The sequence below is a fragment of the Anomalospiza imberbis genome, chromosome 26, assembly GCF_031753505.1.
Source record: "Anomalospiza imberbis isolate Cuckoo-Finch-1a 21T00152 chromosome 26, ASM3175350v1, whole genome shotgun sequence".
NCBI lineage: Eukaryota > Metazoa > Chordata > Aves > Passeriformes > Viduidae > Anomalospiza > Anomalospiza imberbis.
Genome location: NC_089706.1, coordinates 2,976,178 through 3,002,543, shown reverse-complemented (window position 1 = coordinate 3,002,543; position 26,366 = coordinate 2,976,178). Strand labels below are relative to the sequence as shown.

At 59.2% G+C, this 26,366-nt stretch overlaps 1 protein-coding gene across 1 annotated transcript; it reads left to right on the top strand.

Moving 5' to 3' along the window:
- The first annotated feature begins 5,119 nt into the window (after positions 1–5,119).
- Positions 5,120–26,054, top strand: PIK3C2B (phosphatidylinositol-4-phosphate 3-kinase catalytic subunit type 2 beta). Its single transcript, XM_068173371.1, has 32 exons — positions 5,120–6,029; positions 6,759–6,859; positions 7,351–7,505; positions 8,187–8,307; positions 9,939–10,050; positions 10,327–10,406; positions 10,710–10,773; positions 11,846–11,992; positions 13,121–13,154; positions 14,013–14,208; positions 16,873–16,995; positions 17,931–18,098; positions 19,000–19,111; positions 19,193–19,335; positions 20,304–20,492; positions 20,576–20,669; positions 20,747–20,841; positions 21,220–21,400; positions 21,856–21,963; positions 22,053–22,145; positions 22,422–22,551; positions 22,757–22,893; positions 22,987–23,156; positions 23,526–23,682; positions 23,781–23,890; positions 23,974–24,175; positions 24,263–24,387; positions 24,465–24,582; positions 24,780–24,861; positions 24,953–25,059; positions 25,143–25,271; positions 25,352–26,054. The coding sequence occupies exons 1-32, from the start codon at positions 5,169–5,171 to the stop codon at positions 25,538–25,540; spliced, it is 4,833 nt and encodes a 1,610-aa protein (XP_068029472.1). The 5' UTR covers positions 5,120–5,168; the 3' UTR covers positions 25,541–26,054.
- Positions 26,055–26,366: the final 312 nt, after the last annotated feature.

Sequence of the window (26,366 nt, the reverse complement as noted above, 5' to 3'; positions counted from 1 at the left end):
GATTCACCGGGATGCTCCGGGATGTGGCAGCCGGAGCACTGGGATACCCCAGGATCAGGGAAGGGCAGTGCAAGGCCAGGGCCTGGGAAGGTCTGGGGATCCCTGCAGGGGCAGCAGCATTCCCAGTGCCATCCCGGTTTTCCGTGCCTGTGTCCAGCCCACGGCGTGTCCTTGGGAACACGGGAATGGCATGGAAATGACACGGGAATGGCATGGGAATGACATGGGAATGACACAGGAGTGGCATGGGAATGTCATGGGAATGACATGGGAATGGCACAGGAATGGCATGGAAATGACACAGGAATGGCACAGGAATGACATGGGAATGACACAGGAATTACACAGGAATGGCATGGGAATGGCACGGGAATGACATGGGAATGGCACAGGAATGACATGGGAATGGCACAGGAATGGCATGGAAATGACACGGGAATGACACAGGAATGACACGGGAATGGCATGGAAATGGCATGGGAATGATGTGGGAATCCTGCAGGATGAGCAGCCCTAGGAAGTGCTTCCCATTCCAGACTGGGATGGGTCTGGTGAGGGTTATGGGGCCCTAAAAGCATTTGGGGTGCACCCTGATGATCCCAGGCCTCCCTGCATCCCTTTTTTCCTTCCAGACAGTTGGATTTGCTGGATTTGGGATCGATGGATCCCTTTGTGGTTTGGAAGCTAAACCCTAAAGCTTCTCCACAATTTTTGACACCAGCTTCCCTTTTGGGACTTGCAATTCCAAACTGGGATGGGAATTGAGTTCCCCCTGCATCCCAGAATGATCCATGTGCTCCTGGGATGGGAATTCTGAATTTCCCTGCATCCCAGGGTGATCTGTGTGCTCCCTGGGATGGGAATTGAGTTCCCCAGGGTGATCCATGTGCTCCCTGGGATGGGAATTCTGAATTTCCCTGCATCCCAGGGTGATCTGTGTGCTCCCTGGGATGGGAATTGAGTTCCCCAGGGTGATCCATGTGCTCCCTGGGATGGGAATTCTAAATTTCCCTGCATCCCAGGGTGATCTGTGTGCTCCCTGGGATGGGAATTGAGTTCCCCAGGATGATCCATGTGCTCCCTGGGATGGGAATTCTGAATTTCCCTGCATCCCAGGGTGATCTGTGTGCTCCCTGGGATGGGAATTGAGTTCCCCAGGGTGATCCATGTGCTCCCTGGGATGGGAATTCTGAATTTCCCTGCATCCCAGGGTGATCTGTGTGCTCCCTGGGATGGGAATTGAGTTGCCCAGGGTGATCCATGTGCTCCCTGGGATGGGAATTCTGAATTTCCCTGCATCCCAGGATGATCCATGTGCTCACTTCTCCTGAAGGAGCATCTGGCTGCGGGAGAGGCGCCCCATGGCAACAGGGAAGGGCTTGGAGCGTTTTCCATGGATACAGCAGCGGGATCCATCCCCCGGGGCCGCCCTGGAGCGCCGGGTGAGGGATGGGCAGCTCGATCCCAACCTGATCCCAAATCCTGCTGCTGCTTCCCGAGCTGGGGCCCGCATGGATCAGCTCCCGGGGGCGGCTTTGGGGTGGTTTTGGGTGTTTTTGAGGCATTTTGGGGGTGATTTTTGAGGCGTTTTGGGGGTGGATTTGGGGCAGTTTTGGGGAGGTTTTGGGGTGGTTTTTGGGTGATGTTTGGTGGTTTTGAGGCGTTTTGGGGGTGATTTTGGAGGTGTTTTTAGGGTGTTTTGGGGTGGATTTGGGGTGGTTTGGGGGCGGTTTTAGGGTGATTTTTGGTGGTTTTAAGGCGTTTTAGGGGTGATTTTGAAGGCGTTCTTTGGGTGGTTGTGGGGTGGTTTTAGGATGGTTTCAGGGCGGTTTTGGGGCATTTTTTGAGTGTTTTTGTGGCATTTTGGGGTGGATTTGGGGTGGTTTTGAGGTGTTTTGGGGGCGTTTATGTGGCATCTTTGGGGTGGGTTTGGGGTGTTTTTAGGGCATATTTTTTAGTGTTTTTGCGGCGTTTTGGGGGAGTTTTTGAGGTGTTTTGGGGTGTTTTTGGGGTGTTTTTAGGGCTCCAGCCCCTCCTGTCCCCGCTGCCCCTCCTGTCCCCGGGTGGGTGGCAGGAGGAAGCCGAGATTTGCATAGGACACGGGTGGTGGCATCGGGGACAGCGCGGCGCCACCTCCAGTGTCCCCTGGGGGTGGCCCTGCCCCCCATAACCCTGGCCCCGGGGAGATTCCGAATGTCCGGGCGTGGGTGTGACACGGGGACAGGGACAGGAGGTGGCTCCGGGGTCGGGGCGGGCTCTGGAGCTGCCTGGGGACACCGTGGGGACACTGTGGGGTCCCATGGGGCCAGGAGTAGGGGTCTCTTTAAAGGGGGGTGGGTCATCCCCCTGTCCCACACGTGGGATCCTGGAAGGGGGAAGGGAGGGATGGGGGTGCTTCAGGAGCCCCTGGGACCCCATCCCTGGGCATGGGGAGCCAGGGATCTGCCATGGGATCCCATGGGATCCTGCCCGCTTTCCCGGGATCAGGGTGGGCACAGGGTGGCTCCAGAGCCCCCTTTAACGATGGCCCCATTTAAATTCCCATTAAATTCCCATTAAATTCCCATTAAAGCCCTGGAGCAGGAGGCTCTGACCGAGCATCACTTCCTGCTCCTGGACCAGCACTTGGAGGGCGATTTTGGGGCTTTTCCATGGGATTTTTTTGCTCCTCCTGGGAAGGGAAGGGGCTGAGCCACCTGCTCACGGCATCCCCAGCTCAAGCGACATCCCCTGGTGGCAGCAAGACCCCTCCGCAGGGCTTTCCCCCAGCTCTGTGGGGTCAAACCCCATTCCCGGCCCATTCCCATCCCATTCCCACCCCATTCCCGTGGCAATTCCAGCCCCACACGCGGCCGGAGCTCCAGCGGGGTGCAGATGTTTGTCTTGGAGAGCAGCACGGAGCTGTGGCTTCGTCAGCCGCAAAATTCAGCCGGGAGTTTGTTGCTTTTGGGTTAAAAGCAGATTTTCCTCTGTTCGGCTTCCAGCTTTTGGGATTTCTGCTTTTCCAGGAAAAAGCCACAGCTGCCAGCAGCAGAGCCCGAAATGCCAGGGGAGGGAACATTCCCAACCTCTCAGCCCCCCCCCTGGAGCCACTTTTTCCAGCTGGAAAGCACCAAAATCCCTGGATGAGCTGGTGCTGGGGGGCTGAGAGGGACCTGGAAAGGGACAAATCCTGTGGGAATTGTGGAGCTCATTAGGAACCATCTGGTCCTGCAGAGCTCGGGCTCAGGGGGGCCCCTTGGAGGGGCACAAAAATCCCCCAGGAGCGGCCTGGGGACACCCTGGGCTGGAAGGAGGTGGCCACTGGTCATTGGGGTGGGGTGTGGGGGCTACTTGTGGGGCTGGAGGGGGTCCCAGGCCTCTCCTGGATCTGGTGTTTTGGGATTTAGGATTTTCCTGCTTTCCCCAAAATGGGCATGGTGATGGCCAGGGGTCCCAGTAAAATATTTGTCGTTACTGGGAATGGAGAGTGGCCTCTTTTTACCCTAAACTGGGACATCAACAGAGCCCTGTGTGGGGCTGAGGAGGGCCGGGGGGGTGGCACTGGAGCCAGACCTTACCTGAACCCCAAAAACAGGAGATTCCATGAGCCAAACCCACCTAAAACCCCAAAAATGTGAGGTCCCATGAGCCAAACCCACATAAAACCCCAAAAATGGGAAGTCCCATGAGCCAAACCCATCAAAAATCCCAACAACTCAAGATCCCATGTGCCAAACCTGTCCAAAACCCCAAAAACTGGAGGCTCCATGAGCCAGACCTGTCCAAAATCTCAAAAACTGGGGGTCTCATGAGCCAGACCTGCCCAGAACCCTAAAACCTTGAGGTCCCTGCTGGTGGTTTTTAGAGCTGAGCAGTGCCTGGCTGGGGGCTGGGGAATATCCGTGAGATCCAGAAATGTCCTGGCTTTTCCAGGCCATTCCCGGTTCCTTCTCCTGAAATTAGAGCTGGGAGCTGCCCCCTCAGCACCCTCATCCCTTCCTTTCCCATCTCTTCTTTCCCATTCTGCCTTAAAAATCCCTGGATTTGCTGACGGGGGCTGATTTTTTTTTCTCAAATCACTGAAATTTTTATAAAATCATGGTGCTGGGTCAGCCTCGTGGCCTTTGGGGTGGCACAGCCCCAGCTGCAGGTGCTGATCCCGCTGCCCTCCCCAAATCTGGGGCTGATTTTGTCCTTTGGGGGAAAAAAATTGGGATTCCAGCTCAGTCCCTTCCCTGCCTGGCGTCCGTGGGCTCCGGGGGAAGTGGAAGCAGCAGCAGCTGCAGCCAAATTTTTATTTTTACCCCCTGGCCCTGCTGGGCCCCTGCTCGTTTCCCTTTTTCCAGGCACACAGGAAGGGCTGAGCCAGCCCGGCCTTCCTTATCCAGGAGATTCCAAATGGGTGGGAAAAAACCTTGGGATATTCCATCCATCATCCCAAGGTGCTCCAAACCCCAACAAACCCAGCCTGGGACACTGCCAGGGATGGGGCAGCCACGGATTCTGTGGGAATTTGCAGGCTGGGAATAAGTCAGGAGTCCTGAAATTGGGATTTGTTATGGAATCCTGGAATGGGTTGGGTTGGAAGATCTCAAGGATCATCCCATTCCCAGCCCTGCCCTGGGCACGGACACCTCCTGTGATCCCAGGGTGCTCCAGAGCCCAGAGCCCATCCAGCCCTGGGGACTCCCAGGGATCCAGGGGCAGCCACGGATTCCCTGGGAATTCCAACTCTACTCATTCCAGGATTCCCCATGTTGGTTTGGATGGGATATTGGGAATAAATCCTTCCCGGGAGGGAAGCATTCCCAGCATCAATCCCACACCTTTCCCCATTCCCAGCATTATTCCCTCACCTTTCCCTATTCCAAGGATCCATGGCTGCCATCCATTAACCCCACACCTTTACCCATTCCCAGCATCAATCCCACACCTTTCCCCATTCCCAGCATCCATGGGCACCCATCCATCAATCCCTCACCTTTCCCCATTCACAACATCCATGGCTGCCATCCATTAATCCCACACCTTTCCCCATTCCCAGCATCCATGGGCACCCACCTCACCTTTCCCCATTCCCGCCATCCACAGCCGCCACCCGTTAACCCCTCTCCCCTCCCGGTTCCAGGAGGCCGGAGCAGCAGGATGCCGTTCTCCTGACCCCGCTCCCGTCCCGTGCCGGCAGGATGTCGGGCCGCCGCGGCCGCGGCGAGCAGTGGCCGGCGCTGGAGTCGGTGGGGCTGAGCCGCAAGGAGCTGGCGCTGGCCGAGGCGCTGCAGATGGAATACGACGCCTTATCCCGGCTCCGCCAGGACAAGGAGGAGAGCCGGGCCAGGAAGGAGCAGCTCCAGGAGCGTTCCCTCATCTCCTGGGACGACCCCGTGGACAGGAACGGCATCAAAGCAGCGCGGGGGCTCTCCGGCTCCGACCCCGCGCTCAGCTACGCCGTCCCCAACGTCCCCGAGGGTCCCCGAGCGCCGCCCGGGCCCGGCCCGGCCCCGCCGGAGCCACAGCCCTGGAAGGGCCCCCTGAGCGGGGATTACCTGCTCATCTTCGAGGGCTCGCAGCGGGATTTCCTCGGGGAGCCCCTCAACGGCTCCGAGCCCCATGACGGTGGCGGTTCCCCCAAAAAGCTCTCGCCGCCCCCGCTGCCCCCCCGGCACCCGCTGTGGGGCTGTCCCGAGGGTGGCCAGCGCTCGGGGAAGGCGTCCCCACTGTCCCCCAAGAGCCAGGGCCAGCCCAGGGACATCAACGTGTTCTCGGTGGCTCAGGACAAGCTTCTGGGGCGCCGCATCTCCCAGGAGGATCCCTACGGCGTGGACGCCATCACCTGCCTCAACCTCAAGTCCACCTACGAGTCTGAGGCGCTGCCGGGTTCCCGGGGCTGGAAGGAAGGCAGGAGCATCCTGGAGAAGGAATCCAGCGGGAAGCCGGTGGCACGGAGCAAGACCATGCCCCCTCAGGTGCCCCCGCGCACTTACGGAGCTCGCGCGGGCGGCAGGAAGAACCTGGCAGCCAACAGGAACCGCAGGATCTCCGTGGAGCCGGTGGGGGGATTCCCAGTGTGGGAATTGGAGTTGGGGTGGGATGGAGCTGGGAATTCAGAGCTGGGATGTCCCAGAGCTGGGTGTCCTTCTGGTTGAGTTCTTCTGGTCCCATCCTTGTGGCTCCTTGGAACGTTGTGTGGGATGTGGGAAGAGACATCCAAGCATGGAGATGTCCCATGAGACAGCCCCTGCCCAGAGCCCCAAAAACTGAGCCAGATGTGTCCAAAACCCCAAAACTGAAGGGTCTGTGAGTCAGATGTGTCCAAAATCCCAAAACTGAAGGGTCTGTGAGTCAGATGTGTCCAAAATCCCAAAACTGAAGGGTCCCATGAGCCAGACCGGCCCAAAACCCCAAAACTGAGCCAGACCTGCCCAAAACCCCAAAACTGAAGGGTCTGTGAGTCAGACCCATCACGGCGGTGCCACCTGCCCTGGCGAGGACAGCAGCGGGCAGTGTCCCCTGCAGCACCCCCGCGGCCTGGGGACAGTCCCTGCCCATCCCGCTGCCCCTCCCTGTGGGACATCCCTGGGAATGGCCACTTTTGGGGGGCTCTGAGGGTCTTCCAGCTGTGGGCAAACCAAACCCCCCCTGTGCTGGCCCAGGGCCCCCACACCGCTGCAGGGCCACCTCTGTCCCCACCATGGTGGCCCTGGCGTAGCGCAGAGGGTTCTGGGGGTCCCCATGGGGGTGTGGGCCCCCAGCTGAGGGGCTCGTGCCCTGCCCCACAGGTGGCTCCCCGGCCCCACTCCTTGGCCAACGGCTACGAGCTCTTCGAGGTGTCTGAGGAGCGGGACGAGGAGGTGGCTGCGTTCTGTCACATGCTGGATGTGTGAGTACCCAAAACATCCCCAAAGCAACCCAAAGGGGCTTCAAGGCCACCCCAAGGGGATTCAGGGCCACCAAATGGGGCTGCTGGGCCACCCAGAGGGGCTTCAGGACCACCAAGAGGGGTTTTGTGGCCACCAAGAGGGGATTCAGGGCCACCAAGAGGGGATTCAGGGCCATCCAGAGGGTTTCAGGGCCACCCTGAGGGGCTTCAGGGCCACCAAGAGGGGTTTCATGGCCACAAAAGGGGATTCAGGGCCACCAAGAGAGGCTTCATGGCCATCAAGAGTGCTTCAGGGCCACCATGAGGGGCTTCAGAGCCACCCAGAGGGGTTTCAGGGCCACAAAAGGGGATTCAGGGCCACCAACAGGGCTGTTCCCAGGGGTGCTGAGCCCTTGGGATGCCAAAGGGGATTTGAGGCCACCCAGGTGATTTTTGGGGCGGGGGACACCCCCAGGCCCAGCAGGAGCCCTGAGCCATTGCTGCTCCCGCAGGCTGCGCTCCAGCTCCGGCGCCAGGGACTATTCCGGGTCAGGCCTGGTGTGGAACGCGGTGAACCTGAGCCCGGAGCAGCCAGGCCACGGCGTCAGCCTGAAGGTGACGGTGCTTTGTGACGGCCTGAGGGAGCCGCTGACCTTCACCTGCGACGGTGAGAGCCGCCCGGGCTGCGAGAAGCTGGAATTCCGATATTCCTGCTGTTCCTGCCATTCCCAACATTCCCCCATTCCCACCATCCCCACCATCCATCCCCAACATTCCCACCATTCCCCCAATCCCACCATCCCCACCATTCCACCATTCTGACCAATCCCCTCATTCCTACCATCCCCAAAATCCCCTCTTTCCCACCATTCCCACATCCCCACTATTCCCCCAATCCCACCATCCCCACTGTTCCCACCATTCCACCATTCCCCCAATCCCACCATCTCCACCAAACCCACCATTCCTACCATTCCACCAATCCCCCATTCCCACCATCCCCACCAATCCCACCATTCCCACCAATCCCCTCATTCCTACCATCCCCAAAATCCCCTCATTCCCACCAATCCCCCATCCCCACCAATCTCCCATTCCCCCCATTCCCACCATTCCCTGAATCCCTCCATGCCCAAAATCCCCTCATTCCCACCAATCCCCCATCCCCACCAATCTCCCATTCCCCCCATTCCCACCATTCCCTGAATCCCACCATCCCCACCATCCCCACCATTCCCTCATCCCCACCATCTTCTCCATCCCCACCATTCCCTCAATCCCACCATTCCCCCAGTCCCCCCATCCCCACCATTCCCGAGGATTCAGGGACCATCCCTTGCCCCCCCAGGCTCCTCCACCGTGGACCTGCTCATCTACCAGGCCCTGTGCTACACCCACGACGAGCTGCACGCCGTGGACGTCGAGGATTTCCTGCTCAAAATCTGCGGCCTGGAGGAATTCCTGCAGAAGTGAGTGGCCATGGGGGGGAAAAAGGGGGAAAAACAGGAAAAAACAGAAGGGAATGGGGGGGAAATGGGGAAAATGGGGAAAAACGAGGAAAAAATGGAAAATCAAGGAAAAAACAGGAAAACCAGGGGAAAATGGAGAAAAAGAAAAACAGGAAAAAGCAGGGGGGAAAACCATGGGGGAAGTGGGGGGAAATGGGGGAAAAAACAGGGGGAAAACAAGGAAAAAACAAGGAAAAACAAGTGAAAAACAGGGAAAAAATGGGGGGAGATGCATCAAAAACAGTGCACCATGGGGAAAAAGCAGGGAAATATAACCAGGAGAAAACCAGGGAAAAAACAGAAAAAATGGGGGGGAAACAGTTAAAAAACAGGAGAAAACCAGGAAAAATCAAAGAAAAAACAGGATAAAGAGAAAAAACAGATTAAAACCAGGGGGAAATGGAATAAAATGGGAAAAACAGGGAAATCCCCAGGGAAAACAGGGGAAAATCAGGGAAAAAACAGAGAAAATCCATGGCAGGAGCTCCAGGGTGTGATGAATGCCCAGGGTTGATCCCGGCAAGCACAGCAAGAGCTTCTCTGCTCCTTTTCCTGCCTCTGGAGCTGCTCCTGCCAAAAGCAGCGTGTTGGGAATGTCTTGGGAATGTCAATCCTGGTCAGGCTGACCCCCAAACCCTTGGAAAAGCAGCTGGGAAGCTGGGAGCTGCCAAAAATGCTTTTTAGAGGAGAATTCCGTAAAAGCCGTGTCAGGGAGTGGAGCCTGGATAAATCCCAGCCCTGGATAAATCCCCCTGTCACTCCCTGCTCCAGAATTCCTCCTGTCACTCCCTGCTCCAGAATTCCCCCTGTCATTCCCAGATCCATGGTTCCCCCTGTCATTCCCAGCTCCAGGGTTCTTCTGTCACTCCCTGCTCCAGAATTCTCCCTGTCATTCCCAGATTCAGAATTCCCTCTGTCATTCCTGCTCCAGAATTCCCCCTGTCATTCCCAGATATATGGTTCCCCCTGTCATTTCCAGCTCCAGGGTTCTCCTGTCATTCCCAGCTCCAGAATTCCACCCCAACCCCACTCTCAGATCCGTGCTCTGCTTCCCACGGATCCCTGGGCAGGTCCTGGCAGGCGGGGCCCGGCTCTGGAGGGGAAGGAGGGAGAACAATTCCTCATTCTCTGCATTTCCTGGTGCCACAAAGGTCCCTGTGCGGGCAGGGCGGCCACCCTGACTCCCAGCCAAGGCCACCTGGCTGGGGGATATCGGGATGGGGCACTCCAAGTGGGATTTTGGGGCACCTAGGTAGGATTTTGGGGCACCCAGGTGGGCTTTTGGGGTGTGGGGTGAGCCTGTGGAGCTCTCCCCACACTTTTTGGCAGGCAGGAGTTCACCCAGCCCTGCAGGAAGCCCGGCATCACTGGGAACCCCAGCCAAGGCTGCCTGGCCAGGGGATTTTGGGGCAGCCAGGTGGGATTTTGGGGCAGCCAGGCGGGATTTTGGGGCAGCCAGGCAGGATTTTGGGGCACTCCAGGCAGGATTTTTGGGCACTCCAGGTGGGATTTTGGGGCACCCCAGGCAGGATTTTGGGGCAGCCAGGTGGGATTTTGGGGTGTGGGGTGAGCCTGTGGCCCTGTCCCCACAGCAAACACGCGCTGGGCAGCCACGAGCACATCCAGCACTGCAGGAAATTTGACATCGACATCCGGCTGCAGCTGCTCAGGAGGAGGGGCGTGCGCAGTGACCTGGCCCGCACGGTGGGTGTCACCTCCCTGGGACACCGGGGGGCGGTGTCACCTCCCTGTGACACTGTGGGGTCGGTGTCACCTCCCTGGGACACTGTGGGGTTGGTGTCAGCTCCCTGGGACAGCAAGGGGTCGGTGTCACCTCCCTGGGACACCAGGGGTTTGTTGTCACCTCCTTGGGACACTGCAGGGTTGGTGTCACCACCCTGGGACATTGAGGACTCGGTCTCACACCGAAGGGTCGGTGTCACCTCCCTGTGGCCCCACTCAGCCTCTCTGTGTCCCCAGGCCAGCGATGACCAGAGCCCGTCCACCCTCAACCACCACATCCACCTGCAGGAGCGACCCATCAAACAGACCATCAGCAGGTAGGGCTGGGGACACGGTGGCACTGTCCCCAATCCCCACACAGGGCAGAACACGGTGGCACTGTCCCCAGTTCCCACCAGATGGGGGACACACAGTGGCACTGTCCCCAGTCCCCACCCAGGGCAGAACACAGTGGCACTGTCCCCAGTCCACACACAGGTGGACACGGTGGCACTGTCCCCAATTCCCACCAGATGGAGGACACACAGTGGCACTGTCCCCATGTGCCCACCCAGGGGAACTGTCCCCACGTGTCCCCATGTCCCCCTGGCCGGAGCTGAGCACTGTCCCCTGTCCCCCAGGCAGGCTCTGAGTCTCCTCTTCGACACCTTCCACAACGAGGTGGACGCGTTCCTGGCGGCCGAGGTGAGGCCAGTGCTGGTTTTGGGGGGATTTGGGGGGTTTTGATCCTCTGGGAATGCAGTGGGCAAAGGCTGCTGTGGTGTCCCAAAATCTCAGATTGTATCCAGGTAGGAATGCTTGGCTCCTCCCCCTGGGCGGAGCATCTCCTGATGGGATGATGGAATTTTATCAGCCATGCAGGGACACTCACTGGCCATGAACAGAAGATAATTAATAATTAATGGCCCATGAACAGAAGAGATCTCCTGGAGGGAGGATGGAAGAGATAAAGAGATACAAGATAAATATTAACATAATAGAATAATAACATAACATAGCATAACATAATATAAATAAAGAGATAAAATATAAATATAATTATAATAATATAATATAATATAATATAATATAATATAATATTGTATTATGTGATATAATATAAATAAGATATTAAGAGATAAAATATAATCATAATTATAAAAATAAATATGCTATAAATATACTATAATATACTATAATATAACATAAATACAAGAGATAAAGAAATAAAGAGATAAAGAAACTGCCCCACCTCTAACAGCTGAACAGAACTCACATGCCCAGGCACACCTTGCTTTGCCCCCTAAGCCCAGCTCCCACCCCATGCCCTGTCCTGTAGGAATGTGCCCCCTGTTGACAGAGAAAACAAGTTCCCCTTTGTCTCCTTAAAAAGGAAAAAGCCCAGAAGTTTCTCTCCTCAATTTGGTTAAAAGACACCTCATAGGACCTTGGAGACTTCACTTCAAACTTAAGGACAGAAGCCAAAATGTTCCACCTAAGCAATTCCCTAGAAAAAGAAGAGAACAAAAGAAGTAAATTGCGTTTGTGAAGTGTTTTAACAGGAGCAAGAACCTCTTGCCCTGGTTCGGTTTTTCTCTGTAAAGAGCTTTGTTATTTTTGCCTTTTATTAAAACTTTTTTGTTTCCAACACTGTCACAGGAGCCATCCTGCTACTTTTACGCCACCTGAGGTAGCTGAGCTATCAAGGGTATGATGTTTGTCTATGAGAGCTTATGAGACCTGGCTCGAGGAGACAAAACATTGCTGTCCCCCTCAGGGCGATTTCCCGCTGAAGGCCGAGCGGGTGATCCAGTCGGTCATGGCCATCTGCAACGCTCTGGCGGCCGTGGAGTCGCAGGAGATCACTGCTGCCCTCAACCAGATGCCGCCCTGCCCATCCCGCATGCAGCCCAAGATCCAGAAGGTGAGCCTGGGCCACCGGGGTGTGTCGGTCTGAGCAGCCAGGTGGCTGCCGAGGAAGGCAGGAGCCCCCCCTGAAATGGGAAATGTAAACCCACTCCCTCCTGATAGTTATAATTTTGAAGTTAAGGGGCTCTCGGGTAAAGATATGGGAGTAGGAATAACAGTTAGGAAAATTATTAGGAAATTCAAAAATGCAAATGCAATAGTACAAAAAAAAACCCCAAAACCAAACCACTGATAGAGTCAGAAATGCCCTGACCTGCTGTGGGTCAGGGAGGTGGCAGCAGTCCCATCCCATGGTGGCTCAGCCCTCCTGCAGTGCCAGCTGTGGCTCTGCTGGAGCAGGGATCCTGGAGAAGGGTGGAGTTTTCCTCTGAAGCTCCAGGGCTGGTGTGGATGGGCCTGGGCTTCCTCTGGGAATGCAGTGGGGAAGAAAGCTGCTCCTCCAGGAATGCAGTGGGCAAAGGCTGCTGTGGTGTCCCAAAATGTCAGATTGTATCCAGGTAGGAATGCTTGGCTCCTCCCCCTGGAGCATGTCCCCATGGGATGATGGAATTTTCTCAGCGATACAGGGACACTCAGTGGCCCATGAGCAGAAAATAATTAATAATTAATGGCCCATGAACAGAAGAGATCTCCTGGAGGATTGATTGTGGAAGAGACAAAGAGAACTGCCCAATGAGCAGAGGAGAACTGCCCACCTGTGACAGATGGCAAATAGAACACACACTTATCTTGCAATCCAGCACAGGAGGAACTCAGCCAGCAGTGGGAGGGGAACAAAAATTGTCACTTCTGGCTCATTTCCCTCCTTTCCACCACGTGGAAAATCCCTGAATAGCCGGGAGCAGCCTGGGTCTGGCAGCCTGGGGTGGTTACGTAAAATCTGCCTTGGCAGTGCTCAGGGGTTTCTTGTGGTTTCTTTTTTTTTTTTTTTTTTTCTTTTTTTTTTTTTTTTTTTTGTGGTTTCTCTCTTTTTTTTTTGGTGGTTTCTTTCTCTCTTTTTTGGTGGTTTCTTTCTTTTTTTGGTGGTTTCTCTTTTTTTTTTGGGGGTGGTCTCTCTATTTTTTTCTGTGGTTTCTTAATTTTTTTGTGTGGTGTTTTTTTTTTTTTTTCTTTCCGTCCACAGGATCCAAATGTTCTGGCCAAGAGGGAAAATCGAGGTATTTCTCTTCTCCTGCTCCCCTTTCTGGGCTCAAGTTCATGGTGCTTTTCATCTTCAAACCCCTCCTCCCCCTTCAGATCTTGAGGCAAACAAACGGGTTGGAAACCGGTCTGGTTAAAAAAGAAAAAAAAAAAAAAAAAAAAAAAAAAAGGAGGATTTTTGGGGGTGTTGTTGCTCCTTGTGAGCTCCAAATGGAAGATTTGGAATTCCCCTTACTCCCTATGGGAAGTTTGGAATTCCCCTGTCATTTATTCATCCCTGAGTGGGGGGGAAGCAGCGCAGGGGTCCAAAATCCAGATTTGAGGGATGGATCCCTGAGGGATTGATGGATCTCAGAGGGATTGAGGGATCTCAGAGGGATTGATGGATCCCCATCCATGTTTTCCTGAGGGATTGATGGATCCCTGATGTATTGATGGGTCCATGAGGGATCGATGGATCCCTGTCCGTGTTTCCCTGAGGGAAACTGATGGATCCTTGAGGGATTTATGGATTCCTAAGGGATTGATGGATCTGTGAAGGATTGATGAATCCCTGAAGGATTGATGGATCCCTGTCCATGTTTCCCTGAGGGATTGATGGATTCCTGAGGATTTAATGGATTCCTAAGGGATTGATGGATCCCTTCCCTTGTTTCCCTGAGGGACTGACAGATCCCCATCTGTGTTTCCCTGAGGGATTGATGGATCCCTGAGGGACTGACGGATCCCCAAGGGACTGACGGATCCCAATCCATGCTTCCCTGAGGGACTGACAGATCCCTGAGGGACTGAGAGATCCCTGAGGGATTGACGGATCCCCGAGGGACTGACGGATCCCTGAGGGACTGATGGATCCCCATCCGTGTCTCCCGCAGAGCGGATCGTGGAGAGCCTCACGGCCGCCATCCTCAACCTGGTGGAGCTCTACTGCAGCACCTTCAATGCCGATTTCCAGACGGCCGCGCCCGGGAGCCGCGAGCTGGGCGTGGCACAGGAGGCGCGGCTGCTCACCTGCCCCCTGGCCTTCACCGTCTACGCCACCCACCGCATCCCCATCACCTGGGCCGCCAGGTAGGGTGCTCACCTGGTGTGTCTGTTTGAACAGCCAGGTGGCTGCCGAGGAAGGCAGGAGCCCCCCCTGAAATGGGAAATGTAAACCCCCTCCCTCCTGCTAGTTATAATTTTGAAGTTAAGGGGCTCTCGGGTAAAGATATGGGAGTAGGAATAACAGTTAGGAAAATTATTAGGAAATTCAAAAATACAAATGCAATAGTACAAAAAAAAACCCAAAACCAAACCACTGACAGAGTCAGAAATGCCCTGGCAGCCTGTGGGTCAGGGTGGTGGCAGCAGTCCCATCCCATGGTGGCTCAGCCCTCCTGCAGTGCCAGCTGTGGCTCTGCTGGAGCAGGGATCCTGGAGAAGGGTGGAGTTTTCCTCTGAAGCTCCAGGGCTGGTGTGGATGGGCCTGGGCTTCCTCTGGGAATGCAGTGGGGAAGAAAGCTGCTCCTCTGCGAATGCAGTGGGGAAGAAAGCTGCTCCTCTGGGAATGCAGAGGGCAAAGGCTGCTGTGGTGTCCCAAAATGTCAGATTGTATCCAGGTAGGAATGCTTGGCTCCTCCCCCTGGAGCATGTCCCCATGGGATGATGGAATTTTCTCAGCGATACAGGGACACTCAGTGGCCCATGAGCAGAAAATAATTAATAATTAATGGCCCATGAACAGAAGAGATCTCCTGGAGGATTGATTGTGGAAGAGACAAAGAGAACTGCCCGATGAGCAGAGGAGAACTGCCCACCTGTGACAGATTAATAGAACACACCCCCCCCAGCTAAATCTTTCAGCCTAAGGCACCTAAGTCCCCCACCTTCAAGGTGCCGTTTGTATCCCAGGCATTCCCAGGAATGCTGGGAATAAGGGGTGAGACGCCCTGAGTGTCCCAGGTTGGGGTTGCAGGGAGGGAGTGGTGGGAAAATTGGAATATTTGGAGTTGAGGGTATGGTAGGGAATGGTTGGGAATCGTGGAATATCCTGAGCAGGGAGGAATTGTCAATTCCAGCTCCTGGGATGCCCCAAAGTTCCGCCTGGGACCGCGAAGGCTGGACACCCCAAAATCCCAGCGTGTTCCTGGGAATGTTGGCACTGGAATGCCCCAAAATCCCAGCACATTCCTAGGAGTGCTGGCACTGGGACACCCCAAAATCCCACAGTGTTCCTGGGAATGCTGGACACCCCAAAATCCCAGCATGTTCCTGGGATCACTGGCACTAGTACACCCCAAAATCCCAGGCCATTCCTGGGAATGTTGGCACTGGGACTCCCCAAAATCCTACTGAGTGTCTGAGACACCCCAAAATCCTATAATGTTCCTGTGAATGCTGGACACCCCAAAATTCCATCATGTTCCTGGGAGTGCTGGCACTGGGACACTCCAAAATCCCAGCCCATTCCTTGGAATGCTGGCACTGGGACATCCCAAAATCCCAGCACATTCCTTGCAATGCTGGTACTGGGACATCCCAAAATCCCAGCACATTCCTCGGAATGCTGACACTGGGACACCCCAAAATCCCAGCACATTCCTGGGAATGCTGGCACTGGGACACCCCAAAATCCCAGCACATTCCTGGGAATGCTGGCACTGGGACACCCCAAAATCCCAGCCTGTTCCCGGGATCGCTGGCACTGCCAGGCAGGGCGGGATGTCGCCGCAGCTCGGGCCGGGCTGGCTCATCCCGAGGCCACCGCGCCACCCGGGGGAGGTGACAGATGGCCCCGCGCCCCGCGCCAGCGGCGTGGCCCCTTTGTTCCGCTCCTCGGTGCCCGTGCCCGGCGCGGGGGGGACCGGGAGGGGACCAGGAGGGGACCGGGGGGTGGCGACAGCGGCGCCGGCAGAGCCGCCCCGCCGGGGACCCCTCGGCTTTGTCCTTGTCCTTAATGTATTCCCCTTGGTGAGTGGCTCCGAACAAAGCGGCGAGCCTGGGAAATGCCGCCAGCCCCTGACCCCCGCGCCCCGCAGCCCTGCCCGGATTGTCGCAGCCCTGCCCGGATTGTCGCTCGGCACCTGCCACATGGCAGGGCCCCCCCGTGTGCCGGAATGCGCCGTGCCATATGGTGCTGGGGACATCGGGGGGTGGGGAATGTCCCCGTTCTGTCCCCGTTCTGTCCCCGTTTCCCATCCTCCGGGAAGGATTTAGGGGTTCTGGTGACCCTGGTAAAGCTCCACCCCTTTCCCATCCTCGGGGAAGGATTTAGGGGCTCTGGTGATCCGGATAAAGCCCCCTGCCCCCTTTCCCATCCTCGGGGAAAGATTTTGGGGTTCTGGGGATCCAGGTTTTCCCATCCTTGGGGAAGGATTTAGGGGTTCTGGTGACCCTGGTAAAGGTCCACCCCTTTCCCATCCTCGGGGAAGGATTTAGGGGTTCTGATGATCCAGGTTTTCCCATCATTGGGGAAGGATTTAGGGCCTCTGGTGATCCAGATTTTCCCATCCTTGGGGAAGGATTTAGGGGCTCTGGTGATCCGGGTAAAGCCCCACCCCTTTCCCATCCTCGGGGCAGGATTTAGGGGTTCTGGTGGCCCAGGTAAAGCCCCTGCCCCCTTTCCCATCCTTGGGGAAGGATGTAGGGGTGTTGGTGACCCTGGTTAGGCCCCATCCCAACTTTTCCTATGCTCAGAACAGGATTTAGGGGCTCAGGTGGCCCCTCCCGGCTCATTTGGTGTTTTTCCCGCAGTTATGAAGATTTCTACCTCTCGTGCTCCCTCAGCCATGGTGGGAAGGAGCTGTGCAGCCCCCTGCTCACCAGGAAGGCCCACGTCTACAAATACCTCTTCCACCTCATCATTTGGGACCAGCAGTAAGGCCATGGGGTGGCCACGGGGGTCCCGGTGCCCACCCATGCTGCCTTCATCACCCTCACCATCATCCTCCCCTCCCCTGCTCCTCTCCTCTGCGCCGTTGTTTTTTTGGGTGTTGGAAGTTTTTGTGTCATTGCCCGGAAATAGCAACCCCCGGGAAAGGGGATCTGCTCCCAAAATAGCGCCAGGAGCAGGCGGGGAGGCCGCGCTGAGCCCTCGCCACGCCTGGCATCCCCAGCGGCCCGGGAGGAGGGGATGGGACGGGATAATTTTAGAAGGCGCCGGTGCCTCCAAGGACAGGGGCCCGGCGGGACGGCGGCGAGCGCAGCGATCCCGGGGATCCTTCCCCTTCCTGCCCGCGGGATGTAGCTGCCACCTTGAGCTCCCTGGGAGCGGCAGAGAGGAATCCCAGCCCCGGGGGTCCCACGCGGCCCCCCCCCCGGGTTGTGGGGCAAGGTCAGTGCCCGGCGGGGTTCCCCGTGGAGGGCCCTGTCCCTGCGGTCACCTTCGTGGGACGGAGAGGTTCCCGGAGCTGCCACAGCTCCAGCTGGCTGTCCCCAAACCTGCGGGGTGGCTGGCACTTCCCGGGACTTCCTGGGGCTTCCAAGGACACCCCGGTGCTGTAGGGCCAGGCTCTCCTGGGGCATCCCAAGGAAGGGACTGGGAGAGCCCATCTCTGGCACCCTGAGCCCATCCCTGGCACCCCAAGCCCATCCCTAGCACCCCAAGTCAATCCCCTGCACCCTGAGCCCGTCCCTGGCACCCCGAGCCCATCCCTGGCACCCCAAGCCCGTCCCTAGCACCCCGAGCCAATCCCCTGCACCCTGAGCCCGTCCCTGGCACCCCGCGCCCATCCCTAGCACCCCAAGCTGGTCCCTGGCACCCCAAGCCCATCCCTGCCACCCCGAGCCCATCCCTGGCCTCTCTCCTGCAGGATTTGCTTCCCAGTCCAGGTGAACCGGTTGCCCCGGGAGACCCTGCTCAGTGTCACCCTCTTCGCCGTGCCTGTGCCACCCCCGGGCAGCTCCTCCGACGCCAACAAGCAGCGGCGGGTCCCCGAGGCGCTGGGCTGGGTCACCACCCCCCTCTTCAACTTCAGGCAGTACGTGGGGTGTGCCAGCACCCTGGGCACGGCATCCCTGGGGGGCACAGGAGGGTCCCCAGGGGCATGGGGTCCCAAAAACCTCAGGGTCCCCAGTGCCATGGGGTCCTCAGCATCCTGGGCATGACAAGGGGCTGGACTGGGCATCCCTGGGGGCACAGGAGGGTCCCCAGGGCCATAGGGTCTCCAGCACCTCAGTGTCCCCAGAACCTCAGTGTCCCCAGTGGCATGGGGTTCCCAGCACCCTGGGCATGGAGAGGAGCTGGGGTGGCATCCCTGGGGGGCACAGGAGGGTCCCCAGGGCCATGGGGTCTCCAGCACCTCAGTGTCCCCAGAACCTCAGTGTCCCCAGTGCCATGGGGTCCCCAGCACCCTGGGCATGGAGAGGAGCTGGGGTGGTATCCCTGGGGGGCACAGGAGGGTCTCCAGTGCCGTGGGGTCCCAAAAACCTCAGTGTCCCCAGTGCCATGGGGTCCCCAGCACCCTGGGCATGGAGAGGAGCTGGGGTGGCATCCATGGGGGGCACAGGAGGGTCCTCAGGGCCATGGGGTCCTCAGCACCTCGGGGTCCCCAGTGCCATGGGGTCCCCAGCACCCTGGGCATGGAGAGGAGCTGGGGTGGCATCTCTGGGGGGCACAGGAGGGTCCCCAGGGCCATGGGGTCTCCAGCACCTCAGTGTCCCCAGAACCTCAGTGTCCCCAGTGCCATGGGGTCCCCAGCACCCTGGGCATGGAGAGGAGCTGGGGTGGTATCCCTGGGGGGCACAGGAGGGTCTCCAGTGCCGTGGGGTCCCAAAAACCTCAGTGTCCCCAGTGCCATGGGGTCTCCAGTGCCTCAGCTCAGCACCAGCAGTGCTGTCACCCTCGTGCCCCCCCCAGTGCCACCCTTTGTCCACCCCCAGGGTCCTCACCTGCGGGCGGAAGCTCCTGGGCTTGTGGCCGGCCACTCAGGACAACTCCAGGGCCAGGTCAAGTGCCCCGAACTTCAACCAACCCGACAGCGTCATCCTGCAGGTACGGCCTGGCATTCCAAGGGCACAGGGAACCCCGCAAAGCTCCACCTGGGGGTCCCCTCACCCTCTGCCTCTGCCCCAGATCGACTTCCCCAGCTCGGCCTTCGAGGTGAAGTTCACCAGCCCGCCCGCAGCCGAGGGCAGCCCCAGGTACGAGTTCGGCAGCCTGGGGGAGGAGGACCAGCGCCAGCTGCGGGAGGCCATGCAGAAAAAATCACTTTATTGGTAAATAAACCCGGGGCTGGCATTGCCCTGCATTGCCTGACGCGCAGGGGGTGTCACAGGGGGTGTCCCTCGCTCCAGGGCTGGGGATTTTGAAGCTGGGTGGTTCCCCCGTGCCCTGCCCTCCCTGTTGTCCCCTCCTCAGGGACAGCTGACCGGTGCCAGGCCAGGCTGGCACGGCCGGAGCTGTCCGGGGGGATCGGGTGTCAGCAGCTGCGCAAAGAGCGGGGGTGTTCGGCCAGTGGGGCTGGCTCGGGGGTCCCTGGGCAGGGGGACAGGCAGGGACAGCTCAGTCCCCCCTGGGCACAGGGCCTCCTGGCTGTACCGCAGCAGGGTCCTGCTGGCCATCAGCCTCTCTGTGCAGGGAGGGCTCGGGGGATTTTTTGGGGTTCCAATAAATGCTGGGGGCAGAGGGGACACAAACCCCATCCTGCCAGCCCCATGTGTGATGAGGGCATAGGGGTGCCACCTCCCCATCCTGCCAGCCCCATTCTCTCCATGCACAGTGGGGCACAGGGATGCCACCTCCCTGAGATCCCACATGTTCTGGGGTCACAGGGATGCCACCTCCCTGAGATCCCACATGTTCTGGGGTCACAGGGATGTCACCTCCCTGAGATCCCACATGTTTTGGGGTCACAGGGATGCCACCTCCCTGAGATCCCACATGTTCTGGGGTCACAGGGATGTCACCTCCCTAACCTCCCACATGTTTTGGGGTCACAGGGATGCCACCTCCCTGAGATCCCACATGTTCTGGGGTCACAGGGATGCCACCTCCCTAACCTCCCACATGTTCTGGGGTCACAGGGATGCCACCTCCCTGAGATCCCACATGTTCTGGGGTCACAGGGATGCCACCTCCCTGAGATCCCACATGTTCTGGGGTCACAGGGATGCCACCTCCTCACCCTCCCACCCCATGCCACCCCTGCCAGGCCCTCCCTGACGCTGTCCCCATGTCCCCGCAGGCTGACGGACACGGACCGGCAGCGGCTGTGGGAGAAGCGCTGGCACTGCCACGCGTCCCCCGGTGCCCTGCCCATGCTGCTGGCCAGTGCCCCCAGCTGGGACTGGGGCTGTCTGCCCGACATCTATGCCCTGCTCAGCCAGTGGACCTCCATGAGCCACCAGGATGCCCTGGGGCTGCTGCACGCCACGTAAGCCACCCGCGGGCTGCGGGGACGCCCTGTGGCAGTGGCAGGAGGGCGCTGTCACCCCAAGGAACGTGTCCCGGCTGCAGGTTCCCAGACCAGGAGGTGAGGAGGACGGCCGTGCAGTGGATCGACTCCATCTCGGACACGGAGCTGCTGGATTACCTGCCCCAGCTGGTCCAGGTGCGTGGTGGCACCAGGATATGCCATGGGATGCCCACCGGTGCCACCGTGCCCCTGTGACACTGTCCCCTGTGCAGGCCCTGAAGTACGAGTGCTACCTGGACAGCCCCCTGGTGCGCTTCCTCATGAAGAGGGCGATTTGTGACCTGAAGATCACCCACTACTTCTTCTGGTGGGTTTGGGGGGCTCTGGGAGTGGCGGGGGCACCCTGAGGCTGGCCTGACCCCACTTGTCCCCAAACCAGAGGGGACCCTGAGCCTAGCCTGACCCTCCATGTCCCCAAGCCAGGCAGGACCCTGAGCCTGGCCTGACCCCACATGTCCCCAAGCTGGGCAGGACCCTGAGCCTGGCCCGACCTCACATGTCTGCAGTCTGGTAGGGTCCCTGAGCTTGGCCTGACCCTGCGTGTCCCCAAGCTGGGCAGGACCCTGCAGCTGGCCTGACCCCGTGTGTCCCCAAGCCGAGGGCCACCCTGAGGCTGGCCTGACCCCGCGTGTCCCCAAGCCGAGGGCCACCCTGAGGCTGGCCTGACCACGCGTGTCCCCAGCAGGCTGCTGAAGGATGGCCTCAAGGACTCCCAGTTCAGCATCCGGTACCAGTACCTGCTGGCAGCGCTGCTGTGCTGCTGCGGGAAGGGGCTGCGCGAGGAGTTTGACCGGCAGTGCCTGTTGGTCAGCACGCTGGCCAGGCTGGCACAGCAGGTCCGGGACGCCGCCCCATCCGCCCGCCAGGTGGGTGCCAGGGTGCTGGGAGGGGTGCAGGGGGTGCTGGGTGCCAGCCCCCTGCGCCACACTCAGCCATCCTATCCCATGCCCACCTCGTCCCATCATGTTCCTGCCCTATCCCATGTCCACCCTGGGTTTGCCTGCTATATTCCATGCTAACCTCTTCCCATGCCCACCCCTCTCTATCCCATTTCTATCCCATGGTCACCCTGTTCCTTGCCCATCCCACCCCATCCCATCCCATTCCCATGGATCTGATCCCATCCTATCCTATCCTATCCTATCCTATCCTATCCTATCCTATCCTATCCTATCCTATCCTATCCTATCCTATCCTATCCCATCCCATCCCATCCCATCCCATCCCATCCCATCCCATCCCATGGATCCCACCCCATTCCTGTGTATCCCATCCCATTCCCATGGATTCCATTCCATCCCACCCCATTCCCGCCCCGCAGGCCATCCTGCGTGAGGGGCTGGAGGACGTGGCGCAGTTCTTCAAGGCGCACGGCTCGTGCCGGCTGCCGCTTAGCCCCAGCCTGCTGGTCAAGGGCATCGTGCCCCGGGTGAGTGCCAGGCCTGGGGGGCTCGGGGGGCTCCTCTGTCCGCTCCCAGCTGGCCCTGACCGCCCGCCCCTCCCTCCTTCCCTTGGCAGGATTGCTCCTACTTCAACTCCAATGCTGTCCCGCTGAAGCTCTCCTTCCAGAACGTGGATCCGCTCGGGGAGAACATCCGCGTCATCTTCAAGGTGAGCCTGGCGCCTTTGGAAATGCCCAAATCCTGGCACAGCCCTCCGAGAATCCCCCTGCGCTGGGCTCTGAGGGCTCTGGTGGCTCTGGTGGCTCCTCCCTGGCTCTGGTGCCTCTGATGGTGGCTTTAGTGGCTGTGATGACTCTGGTGGCTCTGATGGTTCTCCCCTGGCTCTGAGGGCTCTGGTGGCTCCTCCCCTGGCCCTGATGGTTCTCTCCTGGCCCTGATGGTTCTCCCCTGGCCCTGATGGCTCTGGTGGCTCTTGCCCCGGCAGTGCGGCGATGACCTGCGGCAGGACATGCTGACACTGCAGATGATCCGCATCATGAACAAGATCTGGGTGCAGGAGGGGCTGGACATGCGCATGGTCATCTTCCGCTGCTTCTCCACCGGTCGCGGGCGAGGTGAGACAGAGTTTGGGTGTCCCCAGGGGTCACTGGGCTCCGGGTGGGGCTGGGGATGGCCCGGGACATCCTGGGGTCTGATCCCACCAGCCCATCTCTGTCACACAGTGGTGACGGGTGGGGAGCGGTTGGGTTGGTGACAAAGGGGATCGGGATCGTGGTTCTTGGGGTTGGAAGGGTCTCACCCCACTGTCCCACCTGCCAGGCATGGTGGAGATGATCCCCAACGCCGAGACCCTGCGGAAAATCCAGGTGGAGCACGGCGTGACCGGCTCCTTCAAGGACCGGCCGCTGGCGGACTGGCTGCAGAAACACAACCCTGAGGAGGACGAGTATGAGAAGGTGAGGAAGAATCCCTGCTCCTCATGTCCCCACCAGCCCCTTGCTTCCCATCGTATCCATCCTTTCTCCTTGTCCTTCCCTCCTTCCTTGCAGGCCGTGGAAAACTTCATCTACTCCTGCGCCGGCTGCTGCGTGGCCACCTACGTGCTGGGCATCTGCGACAGGCACAACGACAACATCATGCTCAAGACCACAGGCCACATGTTCCACATCGATTTCGGCAGGTTCCTGGGCCACGCCCAGATGTTTGGCAACATCAAGAGGTGAGAGGGGCCCCTGGGGCCTCTGCCCTCATCCCTGCCAAGGGGGAAGCTCCCTGGCCTTGTCCTGGTGGTGGGTGACCTCTCCTTCTTCATGTCCCAGTGGTGGGTGACCTCTCCCTGTCATCCCAGTGGTGGCCACAGTGACCTCTCCTTCTCCTTGTCCTGGTGGGACGTGACCTCACACTCTCCTTGTCCTGGTGGGCAGTGACCTTTCCCTCTCCTTGTCCTGGTGGGAGGTGACCTCCTTCTCTCCTTGTCCTGGTGGGCAGTGACCTCTCCCTCTCCATGTCCTGGCAGTGGGTGACCTCTCCCTCTCCTCATCCCGTCCTCCATCCCTGGTCACTTTGTCCCTCCTGTCCCCCGGCGCAGGGACCGGGCGCCATTCGTCTTCACCTCGGACATGGCGTACGTCATCAACGGCGGGGACAAGCCCTCCAGCCGCTTCCACGACTTCGTGGACCTGTGCTGCCAGGCCTACAACCTGATCCGCAAGCACACCCACCTCTTCCTCAACCTGCTGGGGCTGGTGAGAGCCGAGGGGCCACAAAATTCCCCTCTGCGTGCCACGGGGGTCCCTTTGTCCCCTGTCCTCCTCACTGTCCTCATCCCTGCCCTCCCTGCCAGATGCTGTCCTGTGGCATCCCTGAGCTCTCCGACCTGGAGGACCTCAAGTACGTCTACGACGCGCTGAGGCCGCAGGACTCCGATGCCGATGCCACCACCTACTTCACCAGGTAGGGGACACGGGTGGGTGACACAGCAGCGGCGGGAGGGTCCCTCGGATGGTGGCACTGAGCACGCGGTGGCCTCGTTGCAGGTTGATCGAGTCCAGCCTGGGCAGCGTGGCCACCAAGCTCAACTTCTTCATCCACAACCTGGCGCAGATGAAGTTCACGGGCTCGGACGCCCGGCCCACGCTGTCCTTCGCGCCCCGCACGCACACCCTCAAAACGTCCGGCCGGATCCGCGACGTCTTCCTCTGCCGCCACGAGAGGGTCTTCAACCCCAGCAAGGGCTACGTGAGTGGGGACAGCTGGGGACGGGCCCAGGCTGGGCTCGGGGCGCCCCAGGTCCCCATCCCACGTCACGTCCCCACCTCTCTACAGACCTACGTGGTGAAGGTGCAGAGGGACAACCCGGGCGAGGTCACCTTCGTGCAGCGCACCTTCGAGGAGTTCCAGGAGCTGCACAACAAACTGCGCCTCCTCTTCCCTTCCTCGCTGCTGCCCAGGTACCCCTGAAGCCCCTCAGGACCTCCAGGGGCTCCCCAAAACCCCCTGGGACCCTTCTGAGTGTCCGTCTCCGCAGCTTCCCCAGCAGGTTCGTCATCGGGCGCTCGCGGGGCGAGGCGGTGGCCGAGCGGCGCAAGGAGGAGCTCAACGGCTACATCTGGCACCTGATCCACGCCGCCCCCGAGGTGGCAGAGGTGGGGACACGGGGTGGGGGCTGCGGGGAGGTGGGGACAGCGCCAGGGCCACCAGCGAGGTGGGGAATGCTTGGGGACAATGCAACTCGTAGAGCATCGGTGTGTGCCCCATGTGGAGCATCGGCGCGTGCCCCGGTTTTCAATGGCGGGGATGCTGTCACCGCTGTCAGCAATAATGTCACCTCCTGACCCTGCAGTGTGACCTCATCTACACCTTCTTCCACCCCCTGCCCCGAGATGAGAAGGCGGCTGGAACCAACCCGACCCCAAAGCCGGCAGGTGGGGAAGGCGTGAATTTGGGGGTGATTTTGGGGGGTGATGGCAGCGGGTGACATCAGGGGTGTCCCATCCCTCCTGTCCCCCTCTCCAGACGCCACGTGGGCTCGATCCCTGGGCAAGGTCGGCGGGGAGGTGAAACTCTCCATCTCCTACAAGAACAACAAGCTCTTCATCATGGTGATGCACATCCGAGGGCTGGTAGGACCACGGCACCCAGGGGAGCGGGGCTGGGGGGCTGTCCCCTCCCCGCGCTCACGGCGTGTCCCCACTCTGCCCCACAGCCACCCCTGCAGGATGGCAACGACCCCGACCCCTACGTCAAGACCTACCTGCTGCCCGACCCCCAAAAAACCACCAAGAGGAAAACCAAAGTGGCCCGAAAAACCTGCAACCCCACCTACAACGAGATGGTAGGAGAGACCGGGATGGATTTGGGGCGCATCCCCATGGGTGGCCGTGGCTGAGGGTTTGTCCCCCTTGTGTCCCACAGCTGGTGTACGACGGGATCCCCCGGGGGGACCTGGAGCAGCGGGAGCTGCGGCTGAGCGTGCTGAGCGAGGAAGGATTTTGGGAGAACATCCTGCTGGGGGAGGTGGGAATTCGCCTCCGCGACCTGGACCTGGCCCAGGAGAAGATGGGCTGGTTCGCCCTGGGCTCCCGCGGCCACGGCACCCTCTGAGTCCCCGCCGGGACCCCCGGGGGTGTCCCCAAAAGGGCGCTGCCCAGGTGGCTTCTTTTTTAAGTTTACCTTGTGTCAAGGGAGCAACGCGGGGAGGGCGGGGCGCGGGGCGGTTCGGGGGCTATTTCTTCCTTTGGGATATCCGTATTTTAATTTTTTTTAATAACGAGTAGCGTGAGCACCGGGGCGGAGGGGAGGGGGAGGTGGCACAGGGGGGTTGGGGGGGTGTGTGGACCCCCCCTACCCCAGGAACCGGGCAATTCCCACCGCGGGGAATTCGCTCCCAAAGGAGAGCGGCGTGGCGAGCTGCCCGTCCCGAGTGGCTGCCGGCCACCCTTGCTGTCCCCGTATCCTGGGGACATCTGTGTCCTTCCCGCCTGCCACCCGGCCCCGGGTGCGGGCTTGGTGCCTGTGGTGCTTTGTTTACAGCGACAGCTCCGTAAACGGACGAAATGTTTCTCAGGATCGAGAATAATTAACTTTAACCTTTATATTAAAAGTTTTAAATATTGGATCTGGTGGCAGTTGGGGCGTGGGGGGGCGGTCTGGCTTCTCGAGGGTGGGCGAGTTGGGACCCTCCGGTGTCGGGACCCTCGTGCCTGGAACACGGGAATGGGATCAAAAAAGGGGATGAAAGGCACGGGGTGGCACATCTGCCCCTCTGCCCGCACATCTGGGCACACATCCGCACATCTGCCCACCGCACTCTCCAGAACACGGAGCCCTGGGGGGGGTCTGGGGCCTGCCTCCCTCAACCCTCAGCATCCTCCAGCTCCTCTTGCAGTGCGCCCCTCACCCCGCGCTGTCCCTGGGGCTGACAAAGCGT

What these genes read in the sequence shown, in the direction of transcription:
- PIK3C2B (XM_068173371.1), top strand. Translation starts at nt 5,169, where the DNA reads ATGTCGGGCCGCCGCGGCCGCGGCGAGCAGTGGCCGGCGCTGGAGTCG. An exon ending in CCCATCACCTGGGCCGCCAG is followed by an intron (nt 14,209 to 16,872) that starts GTAGGGTGCTCA and finishes TTTTTCCCGCAG; the next exon opens with TTATGAAGATTTCTACCTCT. An exon ending in ATCACCCACTACTTCTTCTG is followed by an intron (nt 20,842 to 21,219) that starts GTGGGTTTGGGG and finishes TGTCCCCAGCAG; the next exon opens with GCTGCTGAAGGATGGCCTCA.